The sequence below is a fragment of the Strigops habroptila genome, chromosome 1 (assembly GCF_004027225.2).
Source record: "Strigops habroptila isolate Jane chromosome 1, bStrHab1.2.pri, whole genome shotgun sequence".
NCBI lineage: Eukaryota > Metazoa > Chordata > Aves > Psittaciformes > Psittacidae > Strigops > Strigops habroptila.
This window is the reverse complement of record NC_044277.2, coordinates 130777688-130804697: the sequence shown is the minus strand read 5'-3', so window position 1 is coordinate 130804697 and position 27010 is coordinate 130777688. Positions and strand designations below refer to the sequence as shown.

Below are 27010 nucleotides of genomic sequence, written 5' to 3'. Positions count from 1 at the left end.
GGCCATGGCACGTTTCATTCCACAGGCATAACACATGCTTGCCCCCTGTGTCTGTCTTTCTATTGCTTTCTAGCAAAGGCACAAATCCTGCTAAGGCAGTAAGCAGCTATAAGGGACTGTCGGTTTAAGACGTAAGTATTTACAAGGTTGGATTGTTTGTTTAATTAACCTTTTTCCCCCACCTCCAGATTATGGATCTGATTGCTTTTGCAGCTAATTAACCTAGAAATAAGAAAACCCAGATAAAGGGTGAAGGGTGAGGGTGTTGGTTATTCAGAACAGTATATCCTAGATCACAAGCAAGAACAGCAAGTGCTCAAAACTATCTCCTTGTTTTCTACAAAGGACTATTTTAGTATTTCTAATGGCACCAAGCCCCCGAAAGTTAACACTCCATCTATATGTGCTTTCACCTTACCCCTGGTTTTTAACAATAAGAAAAACCCATCAAAGTACAGTTCAGATATGAGTTCTATACGGAATCTAAGCAGTGTTGGACTAAAGGTTTAAACAATGCCTGGTTTGCTTTTCAACAGAGGATTTTTCTCAGTGTTACTAGGGAAGAAAATTGCTTTGAAATTGCTCAAGTAAGCAGTTAGTCCCTCGTGGTTCTCTGCTTGTCCTGTGCTTCTCTCAATAGGCTTGTATTGCTTGTACCTCCTGCGAGGAATGTGCACAGTTAGTTGCTGAAAGATGTTTAGATGAAAATCCACATTTAACATGTGACCGGTGTATAGGAGAATCATGTATTCATGACACATATTCTCTCTCCTTCCCTTTTCAACCCCACCTAATGGTTAACAGGCAGCAGTGGTGACTAAGGCCTGGTTAACGAGAAGGCTCTGTTGCTCTGTGGAGGTGTTTCTTTCTCGCCACTGACTGCGAAGGGTGAGTCTTGGTGCAGTCTTAAAGTTTCATGAGAAACATCCAAGCTAGTAATGCAGGAACATGTGCTTCTGTTAACTACTTTCCTGCATGGCCAGCACCCTTTCCCCAAAGAATTTGCCAATTATTTAATGAAGAATTTTGATGATTAGTTCTTGATCTGTCAGTCATTAGCAAAGACTTCTTCTAAGAGTTTTAGAGGTAAATTAAACTTCTGTTTGCTAGGTCTTACTGCATATATACATCACATCATGCAGTTTGAGTTTGCTTACTGCCTACATGCAGTTCCTGGGCCTCCTACTATTACTGTTTGTGCTTATGAGCACAGAATGTAGTTTCCTATGGAAATATTGAACGTTTGCATATTTTCCAATGGTTTTGTGGCTTAATCCAGTAATCTCATTTTCTTGAATATTTACCGTAATATTTGTGAATAACAATAAAAAAGAAACAAAAATATAGCTAATGCAAATTTAAGTTGTCGATTTTGTTAATTTAAACTAGTATTTTTGACAATTCCTTGAAATGTTTTTAATCCCAGAAACTAGCAACTTACTTGTAAAGGACAAAAGCCCCAATGGCAGCCAATACTGCCAACACACCGAGGAAGATAAAGACGCCTTCTGTTTTTCCTGGTGATGATCCTAGAGTTCAGAAAGTAGTTTGATTAAAAATGAACCTGGATTTTACAGTGACATAAGTAAAAGTGATGTTTTCTTTAGAAAATCTGATTGCTGTACAGATTGAAGTACACTTAATACTTCTAATATGCTAAGCATTGGAGGTCAGTGGCTTTGGCAGAAGGTGACGCTTTCATATCCTAATGGGTTTAATTCTGAGTTCCACTAGTGTGAGTCGGGCTTTGCCAGTTTTCTCGTATGAGCTGAGACACACGCCTGCCCTTCCAGCACGGAGGGCAATGGAGGGTCTTGCTGGCACCCCACGAGGTGAGGCTAATTTGCTCCTTGCCTGTGCTATGCTAGGGAAACATTTACACTGAGAGTATGGGAGATGCAGTCTTTTCATGAGCTTTAATGTTAGAATCAACTTCAGTTTTCTGCTAGAGATGATGACTAGGGGAAAGGGGATAAAAAAGGGGTTTCTTAAATGTTACTGTTTGTTGCAGTCCCATACACTAAGATGGCAGAGTGTGGCTGAGAGCCTTATGGACTTAAGCTTATTTACCTTACCCAAGGTCTGAGGGCTCTGCTTTTTTAATGTGCTCATTCCAGGAAATGAACTTGGAGCTCTGCCAGTTATTGAACTCTGCCTTCTGATTTGCCATCAACCATTTCACTCACATCTATTCCTAATTCCATCATAACTGATGGAAAAAGCTGGATCATTAGAAGTATTTTTTAAGTTCTGCTAAATATATTAATTTTCTAGTCCACAGACTGTACCTTTATTGAATTTACAGACACTGAGACATGTCCTTGATCCTCATATTAACAATAGTGTTTATACAATGAAGTATCCCATAGGTGCATGTTAGTTTACCTTTCCCATTATTAATTTATAATTGCTGTCTATGAAAATTGAGATATCAAATCAGGGTTTACCATTTATCTGGTATATGTGCCTCATATATTTCCCAGTTTGTTGATACAATTGTTTGTGAAGTCTTGACTTAATTCCTAGTTTACACAATATTTTTGCTGAGACTTTGGCAAAAGGGATTTACCTTATTTTATTAATAAGGTAGGTTCTTGGACTAGTTTTCAGAGAAACAGGTACTGATGGGATAATACATACTGATGGGATGGGTCTAAATCATAGGGCTTCAACCCATTGAATAGCAGCTTAAGCAAGATAAGTGCGGATGTTTTGTGCAATGCCTATGTAACCCAGGCACAGTCATGCCAATTTTCAAGGGCCAGATGTTTCGGCACCAAATACTCAAACACCAGATTATGGGATTTGCAGAAATTCATCAATACTTGCTTTCTCTTGAACTGAGTGGAAAATTGTGGCACATGAGAACTGTTTGCAAACATTAGATGGGCTCCCCCAGAAGGTGACTCAAAGCAGCAACATCTCTTAGATCCTAATTCTGCTTTGATTATAGTGGAAGCCCCAAAGTGCAACTTAGCTTTGCCCTCTGGAGGAAACCTAGGAAGACCAGCCTTGTTGGATGAAAGTTAGCCTCTGTGAAAACAGTTCTGAAAAATCCTGCTGCATGCTTATTGTTATCTGTAGGAGCTGAAATGCACTTACATGTAAGGCTTGTGCCTTAGTCATCACAAATTGATTTTGGTACAACTAAATTTATACCTAGATTAAATAAAATCAACCAAAACTACTGTGGCAAAGGGTCAGTTGCTTGGCTGATAGAAAATTAAAGAGTTCAGAAGAGTCACTAAGACATTATAGTGGGAGGTCAGGAGGGCAATGGGATGTGAGCAGAGAGACAGCATGATCGTTTAGACTTCTGACTGAGGCTGAGTTTAGTACCTGCTTCTGTCAAAGACTGCTTGGATAATCATGAGCAAGACATAGTGATACTCATCCAACCAATGGGAAATTTCCTGTTCTGAAGTAGTTACCCTGGGCAGACTGTACACAGAGTCTTTCCAGAACCTGATTCATCTTATCCTTATGTAGAAGTAGAAATCTGGTCAAGGTTAATGGGCTACATAGAGGGCCCAGGGCAGTCAGCTCAGCTACAGACTTTGATTCCATCTCAAGTGAGCTGAATTCCTCTCTGTTTCTCTTACTTCTCTGTGCGTGGAGTAAGTTGGTTGGCATGTCTATACATGCTTTTCTGCCCAACAGAGTTCTTTCTTCTGTGGAAAAACAAGTAATGGCTTATGAACCATTTGTATTCTGTGATACTGAAGGATTTGTATAATTACTGTACTCATTGGATCATAAACATCAATCAAACCAAGTTCTAATATCTAAAATTCCCAAAGGGAAATAATTCTCTCTTTATCTTTGCGTGGACTCTCACACAAGCTGATGCAGTCTCAGCTGAGGACTTCAGGCATAATCAAAACCCCATATAAATTCCTGTCCTTTTTCCCCTGCAGGGAAATGACCACAGGGAGAAGCTATTCACAGATGACCCACATCTGCTCTGTGTGGACTCACCTCCATTTACAGAAATCAGCGCACTGGCAAGGGCTTGACTTGTGTCATCCCCCAAGGTGATGTTTATACAGTATGTTCCAGGTTCCTCAAAAGCTCTTCTGATGGTGAGTAAGCATTCATCAGTGATGGTGACGGGGTCGCATAGCACAGACTTGGACACCTGACATGTGGGGTCAGAAACTACTGTGCAGACATCTGTGGGGAGACTGGGATGGGAAGAGAGAACACATTGCATCTCTGGAGTGCCCTTAGCCCAGTTTATAGACAGATTTCACTCATGCCCCATTTTTATACTGGTGCCTTTTTAATGAAATCAGTGATTTAAGTTATTATATTAATATTTTTATTTATACATATTATATATTATATCCATATTATATATTATATTAAATTATGATATATATTGTCTATTATGTAAATATAATAGATATCTTAAACTATAATATATGATATATAATTAATAGTTTTATTAATATATTATGTATTTATTTTATACATACTTGTACATTGTATGTATATACATACCTGTGGATTTTCTAGAAAATGTGTATATACAATCTATAAAATCATCTGTTTGTTTTGCATATCATTTAACATTTTATAGTGATCACAGAATTACCTGCCTCAAATCAGCTTATAAAGTCTGTTACCTTTAATACACATCATTAAGAAAGGAATGCAGATTCTTATATGTAGTATCATGTGCCAAAAAAGTGAACGCTAACTTACGGGTGGTTAATTGTTATCCACTTGTATTACAAAGACAATTCTTGTACTTCTCAGTCCTCTCAACAATAATCCCCTTCTAGGAGCTAGGAATATTACTGCAATGTTTTCCTATCCAAGAAATTGCTTGGACACACCCATTTACTCCAAGCGTCAAAAAATCATGGCCAAAAAGAAAGGGTTTCCTTCCCATTTCAGTAGACTGCTTCCCATTTTACAGTAAATGCTGAAATCTTGTCTTGGCCAGGATAACACAGAATTGTTTGTCTCTACTATCTAGTTCTGGGTTTTTTTACTGAGGCTTGACATTTGTTCTGAATCCGAAAAGCCTGGCAGTAAACCCTGTTGCCATAGTTTACAAATGAGGCTTGCATTATCTTTAGTTCCAGTCAAGAAACAATAACACAGCAGGTCCCAACTTTTGTTCATGCAGCTGCATCTAAGTGCAGACTGTGTTCCAGCACCTAATTAAAGAGGGAAGACTGACAGTTTCATTCACACACTTACCTCCCTTGGCAGGTAACAACAAAGTCAACCAGTGAGTTTTCAGCTTGACTTTCTGTCATCTGGATGCTCATCATCTGTATAATATTTACCTCAAGGATTCCCTCTGGGAGAGGAAACAGATGTCAGTGGTAGAATACATGACAAGCTCTGAAGTCTGTGTGTACAGAACCTCAAGTGTTTGGCTGATGCTCAGTTCAGGTCTTGTTTTCCATAACTTGCTTCCTCCCTTAGCACTCCTCTTGAATGGTTTGAAAGCTGAGGAATTTTCCAGTGCTTTCCCTGTGAGGCTACTCCTTTCTGCTCTGTTTTATTTTTCCATTATTATTATTTAGTTATTTATTTTAGTGAGTCATTTCCCTGTCCCGCTACCTGTGACTTCTGTGCATGTCAAGGTCAATTCAACTTTATGTGACTCCCACCAGGCCAGTATACTTCAGGTGTCGCAGGTTCAGAAGCTGGTGATATAGAAAGTAATGATATGGTGCACATCCCTACCAGCCATTTTCCAGCCTGAGTGCCTGGGAACACCACATGTAGCATGGAGGCAGCCATTAGCAGGCATCCAGACCAGTGCCTACCCTCGCCTGTCTGAAATCAAGGGTCTATAACTTCTGCCATTAGGTCCTGGCAGAGTGTATAAAGAAACTGAAGTCAGCCAGTTAGCTGTCTGTACATTAATCTCTTAAAATGTCAGCTATGTCCAAGAGAAGGATCTTATTGTGGGTCTCATGTATTTGATAAAATTGAGCCTAAAGAAATATTATCTCTACCATACATTGTTGTTAACCCCATTCTTCTGTTCAGGTGTTGACCCATGTCCTTACCTACGACAGAGATACCATTTCTGTAGTATCCATTTCTGTAAATATGGCAACCTTCATCTGGTATATCTTCCACTGACTCAACAGTGATAGAATAGTCTGCATTAGAAGATGCTCCAGTCATTACTGTAGAGTTGAAGGAGAAAGAATAGATGCATGGCTTTAGAACAAGTTGTTCATAGGAGTATTCTTAATATGGCCATATGTTTCAACTGCATTCATTACATAGGTCATTAGTCACTTTGGTTTGCAGCTGTGCAGTCACTTATGTATCTGTATGGGATCATGGTAATAAGCCTTAAAGAAACCACACGTGCCCAGCTGTAGAGCCCTGAGGTGGCCTGGATAGCCTCACCCTAAAATCCACCTTGCTAGTGAGCCATCTCTGAAATAAAAGTGAGACTGCAAGGTTTGATATAATTAAACACTTCTTTAAAATTCCCAAATCAATTATAGAAGAAATCCAAAGGCCAATAAAAGGTTTAAAATGCTCTCTTTAAAAAAAGGTATTTCCCCATTGCTCTACATTACAGCTAGTGGAAAAATGAAGAGGGGAAGTGGTGAAAATTGTATCTTTCCATTCATTTTTCATTCTCACTCAGCATTTTGGTAAAAGCACATGTTAAAATTCTGAAATTTGAAAAATATAGCCACATTTACAATTGAGTAGTATTATAACTACCCAGGCTGAAACTGCAGGCCTTTTGCAAACCCTAAAACCCTCTGAGATGATAAACCAATCCTGAACATAATGAAAGTTATTCTGAAATGTGATAGGGCATAAGTTTAAAGTGGAGAAGCTGCTCTGGGTTAATGCTACATGGAAATCCCATATTTTGGAATATGAGTAAGTTTTTTTTCTAGTTTAATCCAATCTCATTTAGTTTTGGGTGGATGTTAATGCAAACCAGAAAGGAACTGGTTATAAGAATGTTCTGAAATACCTCTTTCTCACTTAAAATTTACATCTTACCTCAGAGGATGACCCTGAATAGTCAAGGCTAAAACCACTTGACTTGATGTGGTAGAGGGTATAAAAACAAACTTATACGTACTGCATGTCCACATGAAGACCTCTGTATGCTGTCACTGTGATAGTAGAACATGATGTCATGTGTTAAATGTGTGAGTGATGCCTACCATAGAATCATAGAAGAGTTTCATAGAATCATACACTCGTTAAGGTTGGAAAGGTTAAGATAATCTAGTTCCAAGCCCCCTGCCATGGGCAGGGACATCTCACACTAGACCATGCTGCCAAAGGCTCTGTCCAGCCTGGCCTTGAACACTGCCAGGGATGGAGCATTCACAACTTCTTTGGGCAACCTGTTCCCGTGCCAATCGCTTCTTGGCCTTTTAGCTAAGATCAAGTGTAGTGTAGAGTTTATGCTTATTGTTTCTGTCTCTAAACCAATTTATAGAGGGTTTGCAGAGCTTTGCAGCTCTTTCATTGATGACAGTAAAACTTCTAAAGATATGAATCTAAAATATCAGAATTTAGAGTTTTAGCATAACTCTGAATATCACCGCTGTTCAATAAAGTCTTACCTGCTGAGGTGGGCAGTGGTGCAGTGGGTGTCACTGGCTTACAAGGTACAGGTATGATGGCTTGGACAGTTAAATTTGGAGTGAAGTTTCCTTGCAGAGTATAGGTGTGAGACACCACAGGACTGCTGGCTACAAATAAGCCACTTCCATCCCCAAAGTTCCACTTGTAAGAGATGGCAGAATTATTAAGATAGTAGCTGGGATCGTGGATCTTCACATCAAATGTGATTGGCGAGTCTTTGATAAAAATGGAGTCTGAGATGTTGCGGTCATGTTTTTGGAACATACTCACAAATACTGGAATTTTGTCTGGAGTGAGAAAAAAAAAGGAAGTAAATAACTAAAGCATACGGACCTGGCTGCAAACAACAAACAGCTCTAAAGTCCCTGAACAGCAGCAGCCAGAATGTGAGACATGGATATCTTTAACATGGGTTTCTACTTTAATTCATTTTGCTCATCTGAGGAGTGAATGTCAGTAGGAAACAGTTACCCAGAAACAAATGAGGAATCCCAGGGATCTGTGCAAGACTGCATTTCCTCTCATAAATAATTTTTCATTACAAAGTAGAGGTGTCACAAATGAGCTAGATACAAAGGTCAATTACACTGCTCAAAGCAATTTACCAGAGATTCCACTTTCATATTAAAAACCTTTCTCAGGCCAATGTCTTCTTTTTGTGCCAGATAATGCTTGTGCTGAATTCTTTTAACACTAACACCTAAACAATACCCTCAACAGTTTATGACAGTTTATTCCAGCACACTCACCTGTTACAACATAAATGGCACTTGCTCTTGCAATTGGAACATATGATGAATGCCCTCTCCTGTAAATGGATACTGCCATCACATGTTTTCCAAGAGTGATATTTGCTGTGTTGACTGAAAACACTGCTGAAGATCGTCCGGTTCTTTGATAGTACTGACCTGAAACAGAGCACGAACTTCTAAGTTTTCTCCTTCAGCCAAGCTACAAATGAAGAGAAGCAATGTCTCCCTGAATCTTGGATTGCCTAATACAGGTTTTTGGAGGACTGAATACTTTTACAATGTGTTTACTCCCATTATTTCCGTGGTTTTTTTGAAGGTGTCAGAAAGATGTCCCAAATTTCACTAATGTAAGAAAAAATTGTCAAGGCACCTACATCTTTCCAAAGCAATTATGTTACATTAAACCATTAGGATTATGTAGTGGATGGTGTTACCTCTTAGGCATTTTAAGTGATCTTGTGTTTACAGTTTTAGTGTAGCAAGAAGATATAATACCTCTTGCTTCATACCCTAGAGCCCTTTGTGTACATTTGCTTATTTGTCTTTGTAACAGCTCTTGAGGTAGGTATTACCTCTACCTAGAATTTGAGACATTATTATTATTACTACTCATGCTGATACTGATGATAATACTGATTTAGCCAAGCTAACTTAGAATACTAAGATTTAGTATGTAGCCAATGGCAGGAATAGCCCAACAGTTACATTCTCAGGAGCTGGAAACACTGAAAATCAGCATCTGCAACCAGATCAGTACTACAGAGTCAGTGGCAGTTTTCACCTCCCCGGAGGCAAGAAGTGCTGCACCATTCAACCAGTCTGAAGATATACAGCGCTATGGTCTCTCTTAAAGGTAAGGATCTGAAGCAGCAGTGAGCGGTAAACACATCATCTGACTGACCTGCTCAGACTCTCTGTTTTCTTAGAAAAGGATCTTGGGTACTACTGAAATTACTTTTCTTCAGTGGTAGTACTGTGAATGCAGATTTAAAGAGAATCTCCTGGTAATCCATGATTTCCAGACCAAGCAGCTGATGGCCTCTCTGGAAAGTGGTGAATGAATTTGGGATCTCAACTTAAGAGTGTGGAATCCTTTTTAAAGGACTTGTAATAACACATACTTGACAAATGAGCTACAGAATGCAGATTGAATATAAGCTTTGCAGCGTCAGCCAAACCAAGGGATGTATTACAGTACTAACCAAATGTGTGAAACACGTAGACAAAGTTCCTTCTCCTCCAGCCAGGATAATGAGGGAAAGGTCTCCCATCTGGGAATACATTATGGCTGTAGTTGCTTGTGCAGTTTTCCCAGCCACAGTTGTCAATCCATTCAGTCCAGTTGTAGACGTAGACTTGCTGATCCTGGGAAACTGGAAAATCTAAATGTAGAAATAGAACATGAGAAGTGTGCAGAAAGTCAGGGAGCGGGAGGCGGACACCCCAGTTTACGGCAGTTATTGCGCTTAAACAACAGATTTTAAACATTCAGTGTTTCTAAAATTGTGCCTTGGTTTTTAATGTAAACACAAAATTATTCTGGCTTGCCACTATTTTATTTAGAAGCTTGAAAAATTTGCTGTCTCATGGGCCAGACAGTTTAAAATTACTTGCCCAAAACTTGCTGTTCACTACACAGGATGCTATGGTTTCACTGGAGCTAATGGGGCTACCTGAACCTTTGACAAGCAGAATCTAAAATGGTAAGTAGCAATAGCAGCCGTGGAAGCACTGTGAGGAAGTGACTTTGTTTTGCCAGAAGAGTTTTCTATGGCACCTTTAAATAACTTGGACACAACTTTCAGTTCCTTTCTTAATGAGAAGACAGTTTCTTTCCCCAAACACCACAACAGATCTTAAGTAGAGAATGGATGTCAGCTGTTAACAAAACATTAAGCAATCAAAAAGTAGAACTCAGGCTGACAAAAAAAGTTGCTGACATGCCTTGAAATGGAAATTATTTTGATCTGTAAAAAATTTGTTGAACATTTATGATTTCAGAGGAGAAAAAGTGCAGCAGCCTGTTCCACTCTATATCTGGCAGTTTCTAACATTGGGATTATGGTAGGTTTTTTTGCTCTGTGTGATGGTAAATAAGACGAAAAAGATGCTTCTCTGATGAAAAGATTGCTTGATTTTTAAATTCTTTATTTTCTTCTTTGTTTTTAATTCTTACACTGTGGGAATGTGAGATTTATTCTTTCCTGAGGTTTTTTCAGGATGCAGATGATGGTTAGTATGTTGTACAATTCCCAACTGGGAAAAAATAATAAATCAATTGTATAAATTGACAGCTTTATAAATTTGGGAGAACACAGTGTGACTGAGCAACCTTGTGACTGAGTTGAAGAGCAGTAACAGCTTTGTTAGGAAGCCAAATTAATGTCACTGGTTTGTGAAGGCAAATCTTAAATTAGTTGGTCATTTTATATAGTGGGTACAGAACAGTAAACATACCACAGCGATCTTCTGAGGAGAGAACCTGGTGTGGCACAGGTTGGAAACGAGTGTAATTATCAGTTAAAAGCGACATGGCATGTCATAGGTGCGCCTGTGATGTTTTCAAGGATTCATGACCTGTTCACACCAGCAGCACAGTCAGACATGTGCACAGTGCAGGGAGATTGCAGTTACCTACCCTGGGTACAGTTTCTCTCATATACTATGTTGCCATCATTATCTTCCTTCTGGCACTTGGGAAACTGGAGAGTCACAGCAAAGGTCACGTTGGATCCTACCAGTGCTGGGCTGTCAGTGTCCAATTTGACTGTCACCCTTCCTCCTGTAGAAAAGAAAATTGGTCTTCACTGTAGTAAAAGATGCATCAGAGCAGCAGCTACCTTCGGCTGTGCACTATTTACATTAGAAATGCCTTATTCATCCTCTGTTTCTAAGGGGGTTTGTGCTTCTAAGTCACTTGCACTCTTATCAAAACCCCAACTTAGAACAATCAGAGGGTTTCATCATTTCTCCCCACATCACTTAGTGGTCTGTCATTAATTTCCTTCTTAGAGCTAAGAACATGGGGTTTTACTCATGGGGGTCAAAGGAGAATATTTTTGTTTCTCCCCAGGGGTGCAGCTTTTAGACCTCAGCTTAGGCCAGGTCATAATAAACAGGGTCTTCACGGAAGTTGTAAAGCTAAAGCCCACAATGCTCTACCAAGATGGCAGTTGAAGCTACCAGTCCTCTAGGGCATGTTTCAAATAATGGATTGTCCTAGAGCCATCAATACTTCATAAATATTAATGTCTGAGGCTATGAGTCATGGAAAGGCATTTCCTGTAACAACTCACTGTTCTGCTTCCTCAGAAAATACCCTGGGAATGGTATCAAAGTCAATTGTCTCTGATTTGCTATTTCTCACAGCAGTGATGGATATTGCCCCAATGAAAAAGCAGTATAGCACCTGCGCACTTCAGTGAGGTGGATTTTCTGGCCAATTTTCTCAGTGTGTTTGAAATGCATATGTGTGATCACCTTTCCAGCAGTCCTTCCATCTGGGATCTCCTTCTTCCCAGAAAGGATAAAGCTTTTCATTCCATTTATTTTGATCACTAGACCAGCCTTGTAGCTTCCTGTAGGATGTGACAGGAGAAGTACTTCCCTGGCTCAGCACATCTTGAAACCCTAGAGAGAGAAATGAACATGCCATGTAATAGCATTTTCCCTCCCACTCTAAAAGGCATTGCTTTTGTGCTGAACAGCCTTCCTATTATGACTGTATTCTTGTTCTGATTAGAAAACTCTTCACCAGAAAGTTATGGAGTTTTATCATTGCAGCTATAAACACATCAACTATAACCAACATAAAGACAATTCCACCATTGTCAGAGTGACATGTTTTTACTTGCACTATTGCAAGCTTTCCAGAGAAAGAATAAAAAGGTCTAAAGTGTTTTGACCATATCAGAGCAATTGTTCATATGAAGGGACATAACCCTGCAACAATCAGGCTAGTTGTACGGATGTTGCTTGATTGCTGATGGCTTTGTGCTTGCCTGCTAATAATGTTATGAGTAAAAGGCTAACAGGATAAATTCACTCTGTGTCTGAGTTGTGCTCTAGTGGAAGTTATGCCAGGAATTAATTGTGACCCAGTGAAGCTGCGTTGGTGAGTTGGCTGGTGTTTGGGTGGGAGGCATGGAATCAATTGTAATAGAAGCTGGTATTCCCAGAAAAGGAAATCTAGAGCTGAATAGTAAATTCAATGTGTTTATAATACAACAACAAAAACATATTAGCTTCATGCCTATTACTTTAAAATGGCTGAGATATTAAATCACTTTAATAATCTCTTTCTTCCCGTATTACTGCAAGTGACGGGCTCAAGCTTTTCCCAGGCCTTCTAGGATCCGTCTTTCTGTCACAAAGTACACATAATGAAAAGCAAAGTAAATAGCCAAGTAACCTGTAGGAACATGTCAAACACTGTAGGATGCCATAAAAAGATGTTCCTAAGTAGGCTCATAGGCAGGGTTCCATGAATGCCTGGAGGCTTTAAACAACTCTGTCATGTTGATCAAATAACTGCTGGGCGTGCCATTCAGTCACAACATCAAGGGATTTCTGCTTTTCATGGCTTCATTTTAAAGGTAGCTGATGCTGAATGCTTCTGAGGTTTATACCCAAGTACAACAAAGAGGCGGATGACTTCAAGGAAAATGCAGAGACCTGTAAGAAGGGCAAGAATATGCCTGTGTGCTGTAACATAACTGGCTGTGTTGGAATTCCTCCAAGTTTTGGAAAAGGCACAGAGCAGGTGTAGCCAGTCTAAGCACAGTCTTTTTGGGTATGTGACTCCTAATTTTGCTGCAAGGGAGAACCAGAGAGACAGCACTGAAGAGGAGCTGCTTTCTCTTGATGTTTCATTGCCCAGTGAAATTTCTGCTGGGCAGGAAGGGCACCCCTTGGCCAGTCCCATCTCAGTGGTCACTCTGAATGATGCTGGTAGCTCTCTCCCCAGTGTGGAGGATGGAAAGGTTTGAGGAAGAGAACAGATTTTGCATGCAGAGACATACTCTCCCACGGTCCTTTGCCCTACAGGAACACCCCACAGTCTCACTTAAATCACTTGATCAAGTTTTCCTCCAGATTTAATATATTTTGATGTGAGCAAAGCATAAAGCATCATGACTGGTATTTATTTCATGGCCTGTATCACATGCTGTATTGTTTTCAGTCTTGGTCAGAAGGGCAGTTGTGTAATGTTGTCCTTTAGAAACTTTTATCAGGAAAAAAGCAGATTAGCAACTATAAAAGTATTTCACAAAGGCTTGTCAAGGTCAATTATATTTTAGGTCATTAAATTAATGTGCCATCTTATTTGAAAGTAAGTGATTAGGGATTTTTCCTTATTTCCTTTTCTCATTCTCTTTGATTTTATCTAAAAATTATTTAATAAATAAAACTGTTTTGGTTCTGTCAAAACATTTCAATCATTGTTTTTTTCCCCAATGCTCGATTCATCAATAAGAGCTGGAGCACTTTTAATTTTATAAACGCTTTTAATTTTGAATCTTCAATAACAAGCCTTGAATTCATAAGTCATTTTCTTGTCCAGCATTAGTAATAACTGTGGTCACTGCTCCTAAATCACAAGCTCCTCAGGCATTTCTGTGCCTCCCTGATGTGCTTTGTTTATTTCAATCGAATATAAAACATTTTACAAGCTTCAGGACAAGACAATGACATTTTTTCAGATGAACAAAGACTTTAGTACTGGTTTCTCTAACACATGGAACTGAAGATTTTCAGTTGCTGAATTTAAAGGACCAAAAGCTTTAACGTATTTCTTCTTTAACAATGAAAACCACTCAAGAACAGATGTTGGTCATAACCAAAATTAGAGCAATTCACTTCAAAATAGAGAGAGTAATATTACACTCAAAGGAACTGATTACTGTAATAGTTTTGGTGAGGTGATCATAGGAGAAAAGATCTTTCTTACACTCTGATTGACTTTCTTCCTTCTCATTCTGGTTTTCATTTTGGTGAAAAATGTAGCAAAGACAAGAAGTTCAGCATTTCCTGTGATAGTGTGTTAGCCATGACAGAGAGAACAAAAGTCAATGCTATAACAACAGCAACAAAAAGATGACCCAGCTAAAGAGGCTGAAAGTGTATTAGAAGTAAAAAGGCTGATGTTATGGCCCATCTAAGATGACAGAAAATAATACGAGCTTTCTAAAGTTAAGTATAGAAACATAATAAAGCAGGAAAAAAAAAGACTTTGAGGAACAACTTGCAAAACCATAAAACTTACTAATTAATCTTATTTTTTTCAAATACAAAAGTAGTGGAGAGCTTGCCAGAAAGTCTGTAGGGGCAAAAGATGATGTAGACACAAAAGAAGCATTCAGGGATAATAAAGGGATAGCATGAAAGTCCGATATATTAGTTTAAATTTTCATTCACAGAGGAGGAGCATAAGAGGTTTCAGTGCTAGAATTTTTCTTCACAATGATAGAGAATGTCTCTCAAAATGAAGTGTTGGCACAAAAGGAAAATAAAATAATAGAAGAAACCAAAATAATGAAGGAGTTGGCTAGATAGAATGGCTCAAAAAGTGTGGACGTTGTTCAAGAGTGAAATAAATAAGCTATTAACCATAGCATGTAACATCTTGCTTAAAACTGCTTTAGTGGCCAAGAAACAAAAGTTGGCAAATGCGATGACAGTGTTTAAAAACACTTCCAGGGAAGATATAGAGGATTACAAAAAGTCTGAGGCTCAAATTGGAGAAGCTCGTAAAAACAGCAGTGAAGAACAGAATTAGCAGATACAGTATATTAATATGATATGCTGTGAGAGCAGTGCATTTCTCACAAACATATTGGAGTTACACTGAGGGAGCCAGAGAGCATGGGAGCAAGGCTGACCTGCTCGTTATTGTCTGCTTGAATTTCAGACAGCATCTGACAAGGTCCCTCAGTAAAGGCACATAAAGGATCTAAGTTACCATGGGGTAAGAATGAAGGAATTCACATGAATAAATAATTGGTTAAGATATATGAACCAAAAGTTATGAATAAGTGTCCAGTTTTCTCAATTGTTGAAATAATTTTAAATGTTCATAATCTGGAAAACAGATTTAAGCTGCTGAAGAGAGTATCTTAAAGTAGTAGAGGGGAGGACTGTAAGAAACTCCATGACTCAAGAATAAAGCTGTATGAAATTCAGCATAGTTAAATATAACTTAGAGAACGAGGGGCTCTGAACTAGCTATTGCCACTCAAAAGCAGGATCTTGTAGCCTTACAGTTTTGAATGAAGTGCTCATTGGTAGCTGTAAAACTAGGAAAAGGCTAGATAGAGAACAAAGATGAAATTGTCATTATAGCATTGTAAAATTCCATGTGTGTTCATGTCTTGAATACTGTTCACTGCTCTGTTCTCTGCAGCTCAAGCAGGGTATAAGGAAACTGAAAAAATTCAGAGATAGGTGGTGAGGATGCTACAAAGGGCTAGAATTGTTTCTATATGAGGAACAGCTAAATACACTGTGTCTTGAGCCTGGAGAAGAGGTGAGAGAGGAGAATACAAAGCCAGAATGATGAATACCATGGAGGAAGAAGCAGTTTGTCACTATTTCTGAAAGTATGAAAGTTAAGGAGAATCAAATGAAACCAGCAGGTTACAGGGTCTAAGCGCATAAAGGATATTTCCTCACATAAGGCACAGTTAAGGTGTGAAATTTCTTGCTGGCAGCACATTGTGTGTGTGTCAAAAATTTACACAGTTGAAATCAAAACCCAAGTGCACGAATGGGTGGAAGAAAAGTTCAGGAAAAACTGTTGAATACAATGACTCTGCATCTGACAGAGGCACTTCTGGTGCTGGGAAAGTGTCCTGAGTAAATACCAGTATACACTTGCCTGGTTATACATCTATTACTGTGTCCCATTGGAAACAGGTACAAGGCTAGAAGGATCCTCAGCTGGACCTCAGCTTTTAACGCCTTGAGTTTCCTTACTGTAGATTCTGTAATTTAAGCCTAAAATCCCATTTCTGGGATTCCCAGCCCTGAGCTGAGAAACTCAACCTAAGACTTGAGTGAAGCTGGGAGCCCAGAAAAAAGCAGAAGACCGACGCAGTGCCTGCTCACCGTGGCTTGAGGGTTTAATTACTTGACTGGGCTCCCTGAAGTTGGTGATCCACAGGTCAGGGGGTCCCAGCGGGGAGCACTGCCTCTGACCTGGCTTCTCCCAGCCACAGCTGAGCTGAGCAAACTGGGAGAAGTCCATTCTACATGTGCCCTTCTTGCTATGCTTCAGCTGGGGAACTGTTGCTAGAAATGTGCTGAAATGAGCCAAGGCTCAGCTCCGGTCAGCTCTGTGTATCTGCAGAGCCTACGGAATCCATAAATGAGCAGCTCTTGGAATATTTTTCCAGCTCAAGCGACATTTCTACCCAGAGCCAGGCAACCGAAGTGGAGCTAGCTGTCACCTCCTGCTTTCCAAGCACATCTCCAGCAACCGCTGCACCTGCATGGAGCAGCCATTCTTACCGCCCTGCCTCAGGACATCGAACCCGCAGGGGCAGGGAGAGGGGACAAGGTGAAGGAAGCACTCACGTGTGGCAGCAGCACACAGCACCGCTTCGGCCAGGAGCATGAATCCGAGGTGGCAGCGAGCACCGATCATGGTGCTGGAGACCCTGCGTTGGCTCAGGGGAGCAGAGAGTGCCCGGTGCCTGCACACGGTAATTCCTCCGGTCCCCACTGAGAAGTGAGAATGAAGTTTCTCCGCCGCTCTGCTCTCCGATTAAATGAAGGGCCCCAGGACTCATCATGTGATGGAATTAAGCAGAGATGCATGATTTCGTATTCAGCTTCTTTCAGCTCATGTGCTTATGACTCACTTCTTTTGCTTTCAGCATTCCCTGGGATTTCTGAGAGACCTGTTTGGAGCCACACCATTTACCTCGCAGGCATTTTTATACTAGTTTTGCACTGTGATCAATTTTTGTACTTAATTTGTTTTTAAATTAGGAACACTTATTTCCAGAAATCCAAATTAACTCTTGCCCCAGCTTGATTTGCAAGCATTACTGCAACAGCTCACTGGAGTTGCTGGACCCATCACTACTTAACCATGTGTCTCTCCCCACATGCTGGGCAACAACTGTAGACTAAATGGAGACTGGCCAATTCTACCACATCCCTGGACTTGGCTCCTGATGAGAGTTCATTGCTTAGGAAAACATTATTTAAACATTTAGTGGGCACGTGCATGCACCATCCAACAACAGCTGCACAATACGATGTGTGAGGTGTGATCACAGACCTTATGCAGTGATGGCCAGTCAATATCGAGCTTACAAGTTGCAGTGACCTACAGACAGGTAAGTACTTTATTGTATATACTTCATGGTGTGTTGAGATACAAGAAAAATAGACTTTGCTGTCCAAGCTAGTAACAAGGTATAACCAATGGCTCAAGAAGACTAGTGTAATACAGGCAAATTTGCAAACACTACACTTAATGGCTCAAATTCGGGTTCCACATGCTTCACCAGCCCAGGTGTTCTTTTGCAGGCAATGCAGCAACTCAATTTTCTGCAGCCCTGGCAAGCTTGTGAGGTTTCTTCTTTTGTTTGCAGCAAAGAACAAGCTTTGGTGAGACAACATGGCATGGAAGCAAGTATGGAGTTCAGTAGTGCTTTCAGTGATGCCAAAGTACAGCACTGGCAAGTGAGACATTGGCTAGCCAGAAACCAACAAGTTGGGCAACACTAAACCATTTTTGTTTTGGGCAGGGCCGGTGGAAGTCTCTAAGTCCAAGTCACTGTCAACACAATGAAGACATTGCCCAGTGGAAGGAGGTTTCAGAACTGAGACTACTTACTATTTTTAGTTTCATTTGTTCTTAGTTTCTTCCACTTTTCTAGAATTTTCTATCAGCTGTTTAAGTTATTGTCACTACCCAGAGCACCTCAGCCAGCATTTTTCTCAGCAATTCAGGCTCTGATATCCAGTCCTGTGCATCTTACATACATAGGCTCCATGCTTCAGCACCCTCCTGGCTGGAGCCAATCTTCCCTCCTACTGCCAGCCAAGGAAAAGGGTGAAGGCAATAGCCTTAGGGATATCAGGCTTGTTTGAACTAAGTCCTCATTATCTGGCAGAAAGAAGAGGAAACATAAATCAAGGTCTGTGACTGACTATGCAAAAAAATGAGTGCAGCGTCCTCATGTGATTGTTGATTTTTTTGTTGTTATTAAATCAACTACATTCCCAGTTGACATGTCAGGTTTCTAAGCCATTCACAATTATTTTTTAAACCATGTGGGACATTAACTTCAATTGTGCTCCTTTGTTTCCAGGTTGTTGATCCTAGAAGCGAAAAATGACCTTCAAACAGTGTGTTTCAGGACTGGGGGCCTGATCCAAAGTCTGCTGTAGAGAACGGAGGTTTGAACACCCATTCCCAACAGGGTTTTGAGGACCTCCAGAGGAAAACTGCTCACAACAAATGCCTGTTAATTAAAAACAAAAAAATTATCAGCCTAAAAACAGTAACGTTGGTTAGGATGGAATTTTTTGCCATGTCATTTGATACATGAAATTGTTACATGAAACATTGAGTGACACTCTCAATAAGAGCCAGCTGGTGGAAATTATTAAACACGTTGTAAATAGAGTTCAGGGGCACGGAGGATCAGGCCTGTGGTTAGAGGAATCGAAACCCACCCAGGCTGGGGTAATGACTAAAAGGTGGCCATGCTGTGAAGCTCTGGTCCTTCCCTTCTTCCTCCTCAGCTCTTGCGCCTTAGACTACATATTCCTGGAGGGCTGACACAGGAAATGGTTGGATTCGCTTGTGCTGTGGCTGCAGCAGACACGATCAGCAAGAAAAGAGGGGAGGAGAACGCCGTATAAGAAGGAAAGAAAGAGGCAGGAGAAAGAGAGATGTAAAAGGAGTGAAGAGAAGGATAAAAAAGCCAAGGAAAAGTGTGAGAAGTGAAGGCTGAAAGTACCATCTGAAAACTGAGATGATTTCTCCAAGTGTCCCAGCTGTAGCTATGAAAATGAGTCCACCTGAAACACTGAGGAGTTGCTTGAAACTGGCTGATCATCACCAGATCTTAAATTATCTTTATAGCTTTTACATTATTATTCTTGTCTCTGAGAAACAGCTTTGCAGATAAAGCAACTGAACCGAATTGTGCAGCTGTAAAAGAGAAAAGATTTAAATTATAGCCTAAATATTCTCCCAGCAAAGCAGCACACATTCAGAGAGATTTAGGGCTTAATCTGACAAAGAAGTGGGTGGGTAGGAGGTGCTTGGTACTTCACAGCTTTAGCACCTCAGTTATTAAAACTCATTGAGGAGATATACATCTCTGCTACCTGCAGGCCTGTCAGATGACAGGGCGTGAACACATCATGTGTACCTGCATGTCTAGACTGTGACAGAGCTGGCACGCTCGCGCTGCTATCACACCGCCATCGACACAAGTACAGGAATTTTTAATCACTGCTCACAGGAACCTTAAAATCAAGGGAAAAAAAAAGGGATCTGAAGAATGAGCTTGGCTTTTGGCCAAACCAGCAAAAGAAAATGAGATGATCTTGTTCTGGCAACCATCTACTTTAAGTAAACGCTGTCTGCTGTTACCAGTGGTCTCTTGAGGGAACTCTGCTTGAGGCTGGACAAATCCCCTTCTGGGAAGAAATCATCTGTATCTCACATCACACGGGGCAGTAGCCATCAGCTGACTGAACCGAACATGTAAACAAAGCTATGTTGGCAGTCAGCAGTTTTTCTTCTTGTACCGGGGGAAAAAAGCTCTACAAAAGCTCATGATCCATTTATGGCACCATGCAGCTCAGTTTGTCACTGAAAAATGAATTAATCCTTGCAACTGGACAATCAGGCTTTTAGTAACTCCAGCATCTTCGGTTTTTGCTTCTTGTGGTAGCTTAAGGCAGGCATTTTACCATTTTTTTTTATGAGAAGATATTTCCTTCCTGTCACACTTCTCCAAAGTCCTGTGTTGGTGCTGATGTTTTCCAAACTTGGTACTTGACCACAGCATAGGATCACAGCGTGACCACAGCATGAGGAGCAGCTGAAGGAACTGGGGTTGTTGAGCCTGACTGAAAAGAGGCTGAGGGGAGACCTTATCGCTCTCTACAACTACCTGAAAAGAGGTTGTAGTGAGGTGAGTGTTGGTCTCTTCTCGCAAGTAACAAGTGATAGAATGAGAGGAAATGGCCTCAAATTGCACCACTGGAGGTTTAGATTGGATGTTAGGAAAAAATTCTTCACCAGAAAGGTTATCAAGCATTGGAACAGGCTGCTCAGGGAAGGGGTTGAGTCACCATCCCTGGAGGTATTTAAAAGAGGTGTAGATGCGGCACTGAAGGACATGGTTTAGTGGTGGACTTGGCATTGCTATGTTAACGGTTGGACTCAAAAGCCATTTTTGGCCTTATTTCCTCTATAGAGAAGGCTCAGATGAGCATGCCAGCTCTCCACCTTTTTGGACTGCCTCTCTGTTCGTCTCTCCCTACGAATGCTAAACTCACAACCCAGTCCCAGCCATGTGTGTGACAGAGTGTCCCAAAACTCCTCATGAAAGCAGCTTATGGGGAAGATAGGGGAACCCAAGAAATCCTCTGCAGTGCTTTGACATCAGCAAATCCTCACAAGAGCTCAGCCTTGAGATACAGACCCATAGAGCACTGTGGTCCACTCATCCAACACAGGTGGAGTGGTCTTCTCTTCCCATGGGAGTTCTTACTAATCCGTGCAGGTGACCAGCAGCTGAAGACAAAACATGATAACAGATACTGACCCTCCAGCCCGCACCACACATCTGTTTTTAAAGGTGTGTAAACAAAGTGAGTTTGTTCAATGTCTCTAGACAGGTTTGTTCGGGTATTGTAACTATGGTGCCAGCGCAAGAAGGAGGTGTGGCTATCCTGGTAGCCCCAGTGCTCTGCTGCCTTAGCCCATGGTCTCCTAAAGACCCCTGCAAACTTCTGTCTTGCTCTGTGTGCACCTCAGCTGACCCACTTTCAGTTTGGAAGCTGCCACTGTTCCTTTACAAAGTCTGGACATTGCGTTTACTGTACTACTTTTCTCGTACTGATTTAATGAACTGTGAGCTACACATTTTATATTCAAAATGATTCCTCAAGGCCCAGTCCTCACCCAATCAAGAGAGCAGATAATTGCTCTGAAAGTGCATGAATATGACTGTGTGAGACCCGTATTTTACATCATATTATAATGAAATCCATTCAGGCCTCCCTGTTGCTCAGAGAGGATTTAGAAGATAGACCTTATATCATTTGTCTCAAGAGAGAGCAACCAAATCATTGCTGAAAAACTCTGCTTTCTTTAAAGACATTAATTGCTATCTTGGCTAAGAAAAAGAAAAATTATTCAAAAAAAGTAATTCAGGAACAATCAAACCACAAAATCCAACCAAAAAGGTGGTGTATCAAAGGAAATACACTTAACAAGAACATCTGACTGTGTAGTCATTGGGAGGACAGTGAAGGACACTTAGTCTCACAGCCAGTCTGCTCCTTTAAAGCTTTTCTAAGAAAAAATGTAAACTGAATGTGCTCAGTTGTACCTTATTCCCTATATATGCTGTGTTTCACTTATTGTGGGCTGGGGATGAGAGTTCAGCACAGAAGCTCAGTTATTTTACTGTCCAGTGAAATTGCCTTGACTGCTCAAGAAATAACCTCAGCACTTCCCTGAAATAGGAGTCAGAATAAAAGAAAATGCTAACAGCTGAACCTCGGCATAACTTACTCTTTAATGTGTTAACAGGGAGAATATGGGCAAAATCCTGCATTTTTTTTGGACTGTATTCCCACTGATTCATGGCATTAATTCAGACAGTAACCTTTTCTTTAGTGGCTAGACCCAGCAGCGAACATACAGGCAATGGAGAGGGGACAAAAGAGATGAATACATTATGTAGTGACCAGCTTTCTGTCTAGAAGCCCGGTTTAAATAAATGGCATAAAAGGAAGGTAAACTCTGAGCAAGTGGAGCTGTTGTGTTCCTAGGGATGTGTTGTGTTCCTAGCGATGTGTTGCTTTCATCCTGTGACTGAAATTCACCTGAATCCTCCTCTTCTGGCTGGCAGCACTGAGGAGGACTCATGTGGGGGCCCGGAGGTAAATTGAAGGAGAAAGGGCAGATATAGGTTTTGGTCTGGGTTGGGTTTTTCCAAGTTTACCTGCTGGCACTTGCACAGTGGCTTGGTGGGACCATGGGTTAACCGGTGAGGCACAGGAGGAGCACTCTGTGCTGCAACCTGCCCATTCCCATCTGCATGCACACAGCACCATGTCGACTCATCTTCGGTTGCTGCAGAGCAGAGGGAGGCACGATCAGGTCCTTGCATTGCGATATGGCGCTGGCAGGGCAGGGGAGGAAGTCCAGGCTGGTAAGGCAGCTGTGCAGCCCCAGATCAGCATGGGTCACTGCCCTGGAGGGGCTCCTGCTTGCAAAATCATTAACAGGAACTGCTGCTTTTCTTTCACTGGGGGAAAAGTGTGTTTTTAATGCCTTGTTCCCAAATGCATTACATAATAATCTTTAACAGTTCTGCTCATATGGGCAAGGAAATATATCATTACATACATAAAATACATAGGAGTTAGTCTTCTGAGTTTATTTATAACCTTTATTTATATTCTCTGTGATAGGAGCAGTAAATTTGCAGTGATTCTGTTTTAAATCTCCATTGCAGTATGGATATTTTATTTCAGCTTTCTTTGCCAGTGCTGGAAAACCTAACATGACTTTATTGTGTTACTTTACAAGAACCAAAAAATTGATTTAATACAGCAGCCTACTTGCAATCCCTGGCTTAAGTGAAATTCTAAGGGTAAAATCTCTTTGTCTAGCGTGTGTAATGCACTGATCACCAGAGCTATGAGCTCTGCATGGAAAATACTGTATGATAATAATCAGGACTTGATAATAATCATTACAGAAAATGTGTGTGCATCACTTAACAGAAAAATCTGGTTCTTAGAGCTCTAGTTTAAATTTTCTCTCCCAAAAGAGCAAAATAGCTTAACAAATCTTCCTTCAGCTATGCTGCTTACTTGCAGCTGGTTGCTTGAGCACTACTGTACATCAGTGATCTGGAAGGAAGAGTAAGCTCTTCTGTGCCTAACATGACGGGTTACATTTTCACTGCAAATGGTTCAGTTCTGCTTCATATGGAAAGAAGTTGAATAGTTATAAAAAACAATTGAGGTCCAGGTTCTTCTCAGTAAAGGACATTATCATAGAATCATATCCAATTATATCATTATATCCAATTTGAATAGTATGAATGTAACCCTGTACTGTAAGTGTCTGATACCAAAGTATTAAAGAATGGAATAGTCCTGAAAAGAAAATAAAGAAATGAGAAGCATGAGTGAAAAGGAAGAAAATGGATTGTACATTCAGACCTCTATAAATTCACACTGATTTGTCATCCTACAGTTGTTATGAGTGGTGTTTGGATAAAGGCAAAAAATTCCGTTTTTATGAAAGAAGAATAAAATGATAAAATTAAAATAGAGATAATTCGACCTCTTAGTTACCAATTGTTTGCTACATTTCCATGTACCTAGTTCTTCTATTATTACACAATAAAAAAGAACTTTCAGCAAGAAAAACTGGTTATCAAATGAAGGTTTGTAGAATGAAAAATAAAACTGTAAAAATCGGCATTTGATTTGCTAAGACATAGAAGGAAACTCAAGTTGTAAATCATTCTTTACTGACCAGTTTTCTTAACAGTTCAACTTCTGGGGATGTTTTCGTAACAAAGAAAAACTACATCAGATGGGTGTTGAAGACAGACATATTGCTAATATGTCTCCATGTATTTGAATTGTATTTGAATAAAGAAGTTTAATCAAGATGCTGGCAAATGTAAAGAAATGTAACGTACAACCCAGATGGCTATTTTTATTTTATTTAGAATATAATGGGAAGTCAGAACTTCTTTACCTTGTCATGGTGTTTGTTGATGGAATTCAATGGGAGTGGGAGGCTGAAGTGAATGAAGCTGCTTACCTGTTTTGGCAGCTGAAATACTGGATTCCACCCAGATACCTATTTATGTGCCCTTGCCCTCCTGCACCCCTATACTTTTACTTGGTACATACAAACGTTTACATTTTTAGAAAGAAGTAATCTACTGAGCAGTAAACTCAGCTGAAGGTCACTGAACAGTGAAAATGAGAGAATGAACCTCATGGTGAGAATGCCGTCTGATGCCATTAGCCTGGGTGATGTTGCTTCTTGGCAGCGGGTTCAAAAGAGTAAATAGCATCGCTGAAACACCATGTCACCAGGCTGGAGCAGTGGCAGCAGCAGCAGCCACTTTTCAGATCAGATCAGATTTTGCATGGATATGAATTTGCCTACAATACCTCAAAAGAAATCCAGCTCTGGGTTCAGGCAGATATCTTTAACTGTACAATGTCTCAGAACTGTCTTGTTAAACCACAGCTGAACCATCAGAACAGTGAGATCAGTTCGTTTGCTTTAATTTTTCGCTTGTGTCTTAACACGTAGCACAAAAGCGACTTAGGATGCAGATCTCCCTGCCTCACTGAAGCAAGATAGGAAGCTTCATAGTTTATGCACAGGGCCACGTGACTGAGAGAAGGTAGAGAGATTTTTCAGAAAGAAAATGCTAGAGACATTGCTAGTGTCTGGAGATGCTTTGCAGAGGGTCTGTGAGCCAGGGTTCTTCATCATCCTCTCCATTTTGGCTGTAAACAGTGAGAGGAAAAGCATGATCGGGTGGAGTGTTTAAACATCTTCTGCAGCTGGGAAAAAGAGGTATGCCACTCTCTGGCTAAATAACTTTGCTTTCTACAAGTAAGGGAGGAAAATTAAGAGGAGGAAGGGTAATACTTGAAGCAAAATGAGGGCTGCAAGAAAAACAATACTTAAAAATACTACACAGCTGTATATGTAATTATCATTAACCACCATCAGTGCTCTGCCCGCTGCGCTGAGGAATGGCAGCGTGTTCCTGATCCCGTATGTCCCCCCAGCACCTCTAATACCCTGTTAAGGGCTCGTGCTTGCAGTGATTAAAAACGTTTGAAAGCAGCCTTGATTTACTTCTTTAATTCATATGAAATGGGAAGACTTTGAGAGAAAGTGATCAAAGGTAACATTTTGGTTCAGTGGAGCAGCCCACCAAAATGTCAGAAATCAGTGCCCCTTCCTGCTAAATAACCAAGCATGGTCTTCCCAGGAGCTAATGCGGTCTCTTCCAGGATGGACACTTCACCGACAACTGCTCCTCTGTTTAAGCAGCTAAAAATGTTCCTGGCTATCTAAACTCAGTGGAAAACTGTATGAAAATCACGAAGTATTTCATTAAGAATTCAGTGCCAGATCTTCAAGGCTCTTAGAATTACAATAACCATAAATAAAACATGTAAGGAACAAACTACATTATGAAAATTTTTAAGTCAAATGTAGCATGGCTTAAGGATGGTCTTTGAGTATCCTGAAAGGCCCAGGGAGGACGTTTACACTATTCCATAGTCACATGCTTTGGACATCAGGTGATGTTTGTTGGAAAGCTTCAAAATGGTGTGTTCACACAGGTAGGAGTCAAAAGCGCCAGAAAATGCAGTCTGCTTGAAATTTTGGCTCAAATTACAGAACCTGTCCCTTCAACACAACTCTGTGCTGAAAGCAGAGGGATGTACAAACTCTATCTTTCACTTACCTGCAACATGTTTTATAGTTTCCATTCCTATGGTATTTGAATGCTTTTCATGGGTTTTCAGATTACACAGAACTGTGTCTCATAATGTATTTGTAACAGAAATTATTTTTAAATAATAATAATAAAAAGTTTCAGTTTATTTGCAACAGAAGAAAGGTGATTTCCTCTTGGGTTGGGAACACCAAGTTACTCCGAGCTTTGAGATGGCTTCTCCTTAAAACAAGCATCCCTGACGCACAAAAAAGGCATTGGCTCAAGAGCTACATCTGGTTAGAACATACATAAGAACTATCCACTATTTAAATCAGAGCAAATATAGACTAAGAGAAAGCAGGCAGTTTAAAAGAGACTCAATCCCTACTCATTGCATTCTTGTTGGACGGGTCCTTTCGCTATGTCTCAGTCTAGGGCCATTTCAAGAGCCTGTAAGGGCTGTAGTAATGTCTGTAAGGGAACAGACATTCCCAGTAGTGGCCTTTGGTTAAGTTCCTTTCTGAATCCTGATTCCTCCGGTGTTTAAGTCAGTCCTCTAATGCTTTTGCAGAAGGTTATGTGGAGAAAGAGTTGATGAACACAAGTTTTTTGCTAATAATAATTTACAGAGATAATGGTGAGAGCAGGCAGCTCTGTGCTTCAAGAGACATCACAGTCTTTAGGGAGAGCTTTCAAATTCAGTTAAAAAATTACTGGCCCGGGGAATTATAGTGGACAGTCTTGGAGACCAGAGGGTATTGTCAGCACCACGCAGCCATTCACTCTCCTCTCTTTTTTCCCCCTCCCCTCAAGGCAGGATGAGGAAGAGAATCAAAAGAATGTGAAATCCATGGGTTGACATAAGAACAGTCCAATAACTAAAGTATAATATAAAACTACTGTTACTAATAAGGATAAGGGAAACAACAACGGGAGAGAATACAGTTG

General features: G+C 40.5%; 1 protein-coding gene and 1 pseudogene across 2 annotated transcripts; one reads left to right on the top strand and one right to left on the bottom strand.

Moving 5' to 3' along the window:
* Positions 1–176: 176 nt before the first annotated feature.
* Positions 177–17110, bottom strand: GPNMB (glycoprotein nmb). 2 transcript variants are annotated; one of them, XM_030503736.1, is made up of 11 exons: positions 16929–17110; positions 11835–11984; positions 10993–11136; positions 9557–9736; positions 8352–8510; positions 7581–7889; positions 6036–6221; positions 5212–5314; positions 3979–4184; positions 1442–1529; positions 177–660 (listed from the first exon to the last, which is right to left on the bottom strand). In XM_030503736.1, exons 1-11 carry the CDS (start codon positions 16996–16998, stop codon positions 507–509), a joined length of 1749 nt encoding a protein of 582 aa, XP_030359596.1. In that variant the 5' UTR covers positions 16999–17110; the 3' UTR covers positions 177–506. The 2 variants fall into 2 exon arrangements, with proteins under 2 accessions (XP_030359596.1, XP_030359586.1); XM_030503726.1 differs by having other exon boundaries at positions 6036–6158.
* Positions 7373–7508, top strand: LOC115600767 (annotated as a pseudogene).
* Positions 17111–27010: the final 9900 nt, after the last annotated feature.

Bases quoted from the DNA above. Each gene is read 5' to 3' on its own strand.
- GPNMB (XM_030503736.1), bottom strand. From the start codon at position 16,998: ATGATCGGTGCTCGCTGCCACCTCGGATTCATGCTCCTGGCCGAAGCG. The intron at 7,890-8,351 runs GTGAGTGTGCTG...TTCTCACTCCAG, and splicing joins TGCCATTTATGTTGTAACAG to ACAAAATTCCAGTATTTGTG. The intron at 5,315-6,035 runs GTAAGGACATGG...TTCCTCTCCCAG, and splicing joins AAATGGTATCTCTGTCGTAG to AGGGAATCCTTGAGGTAAAT.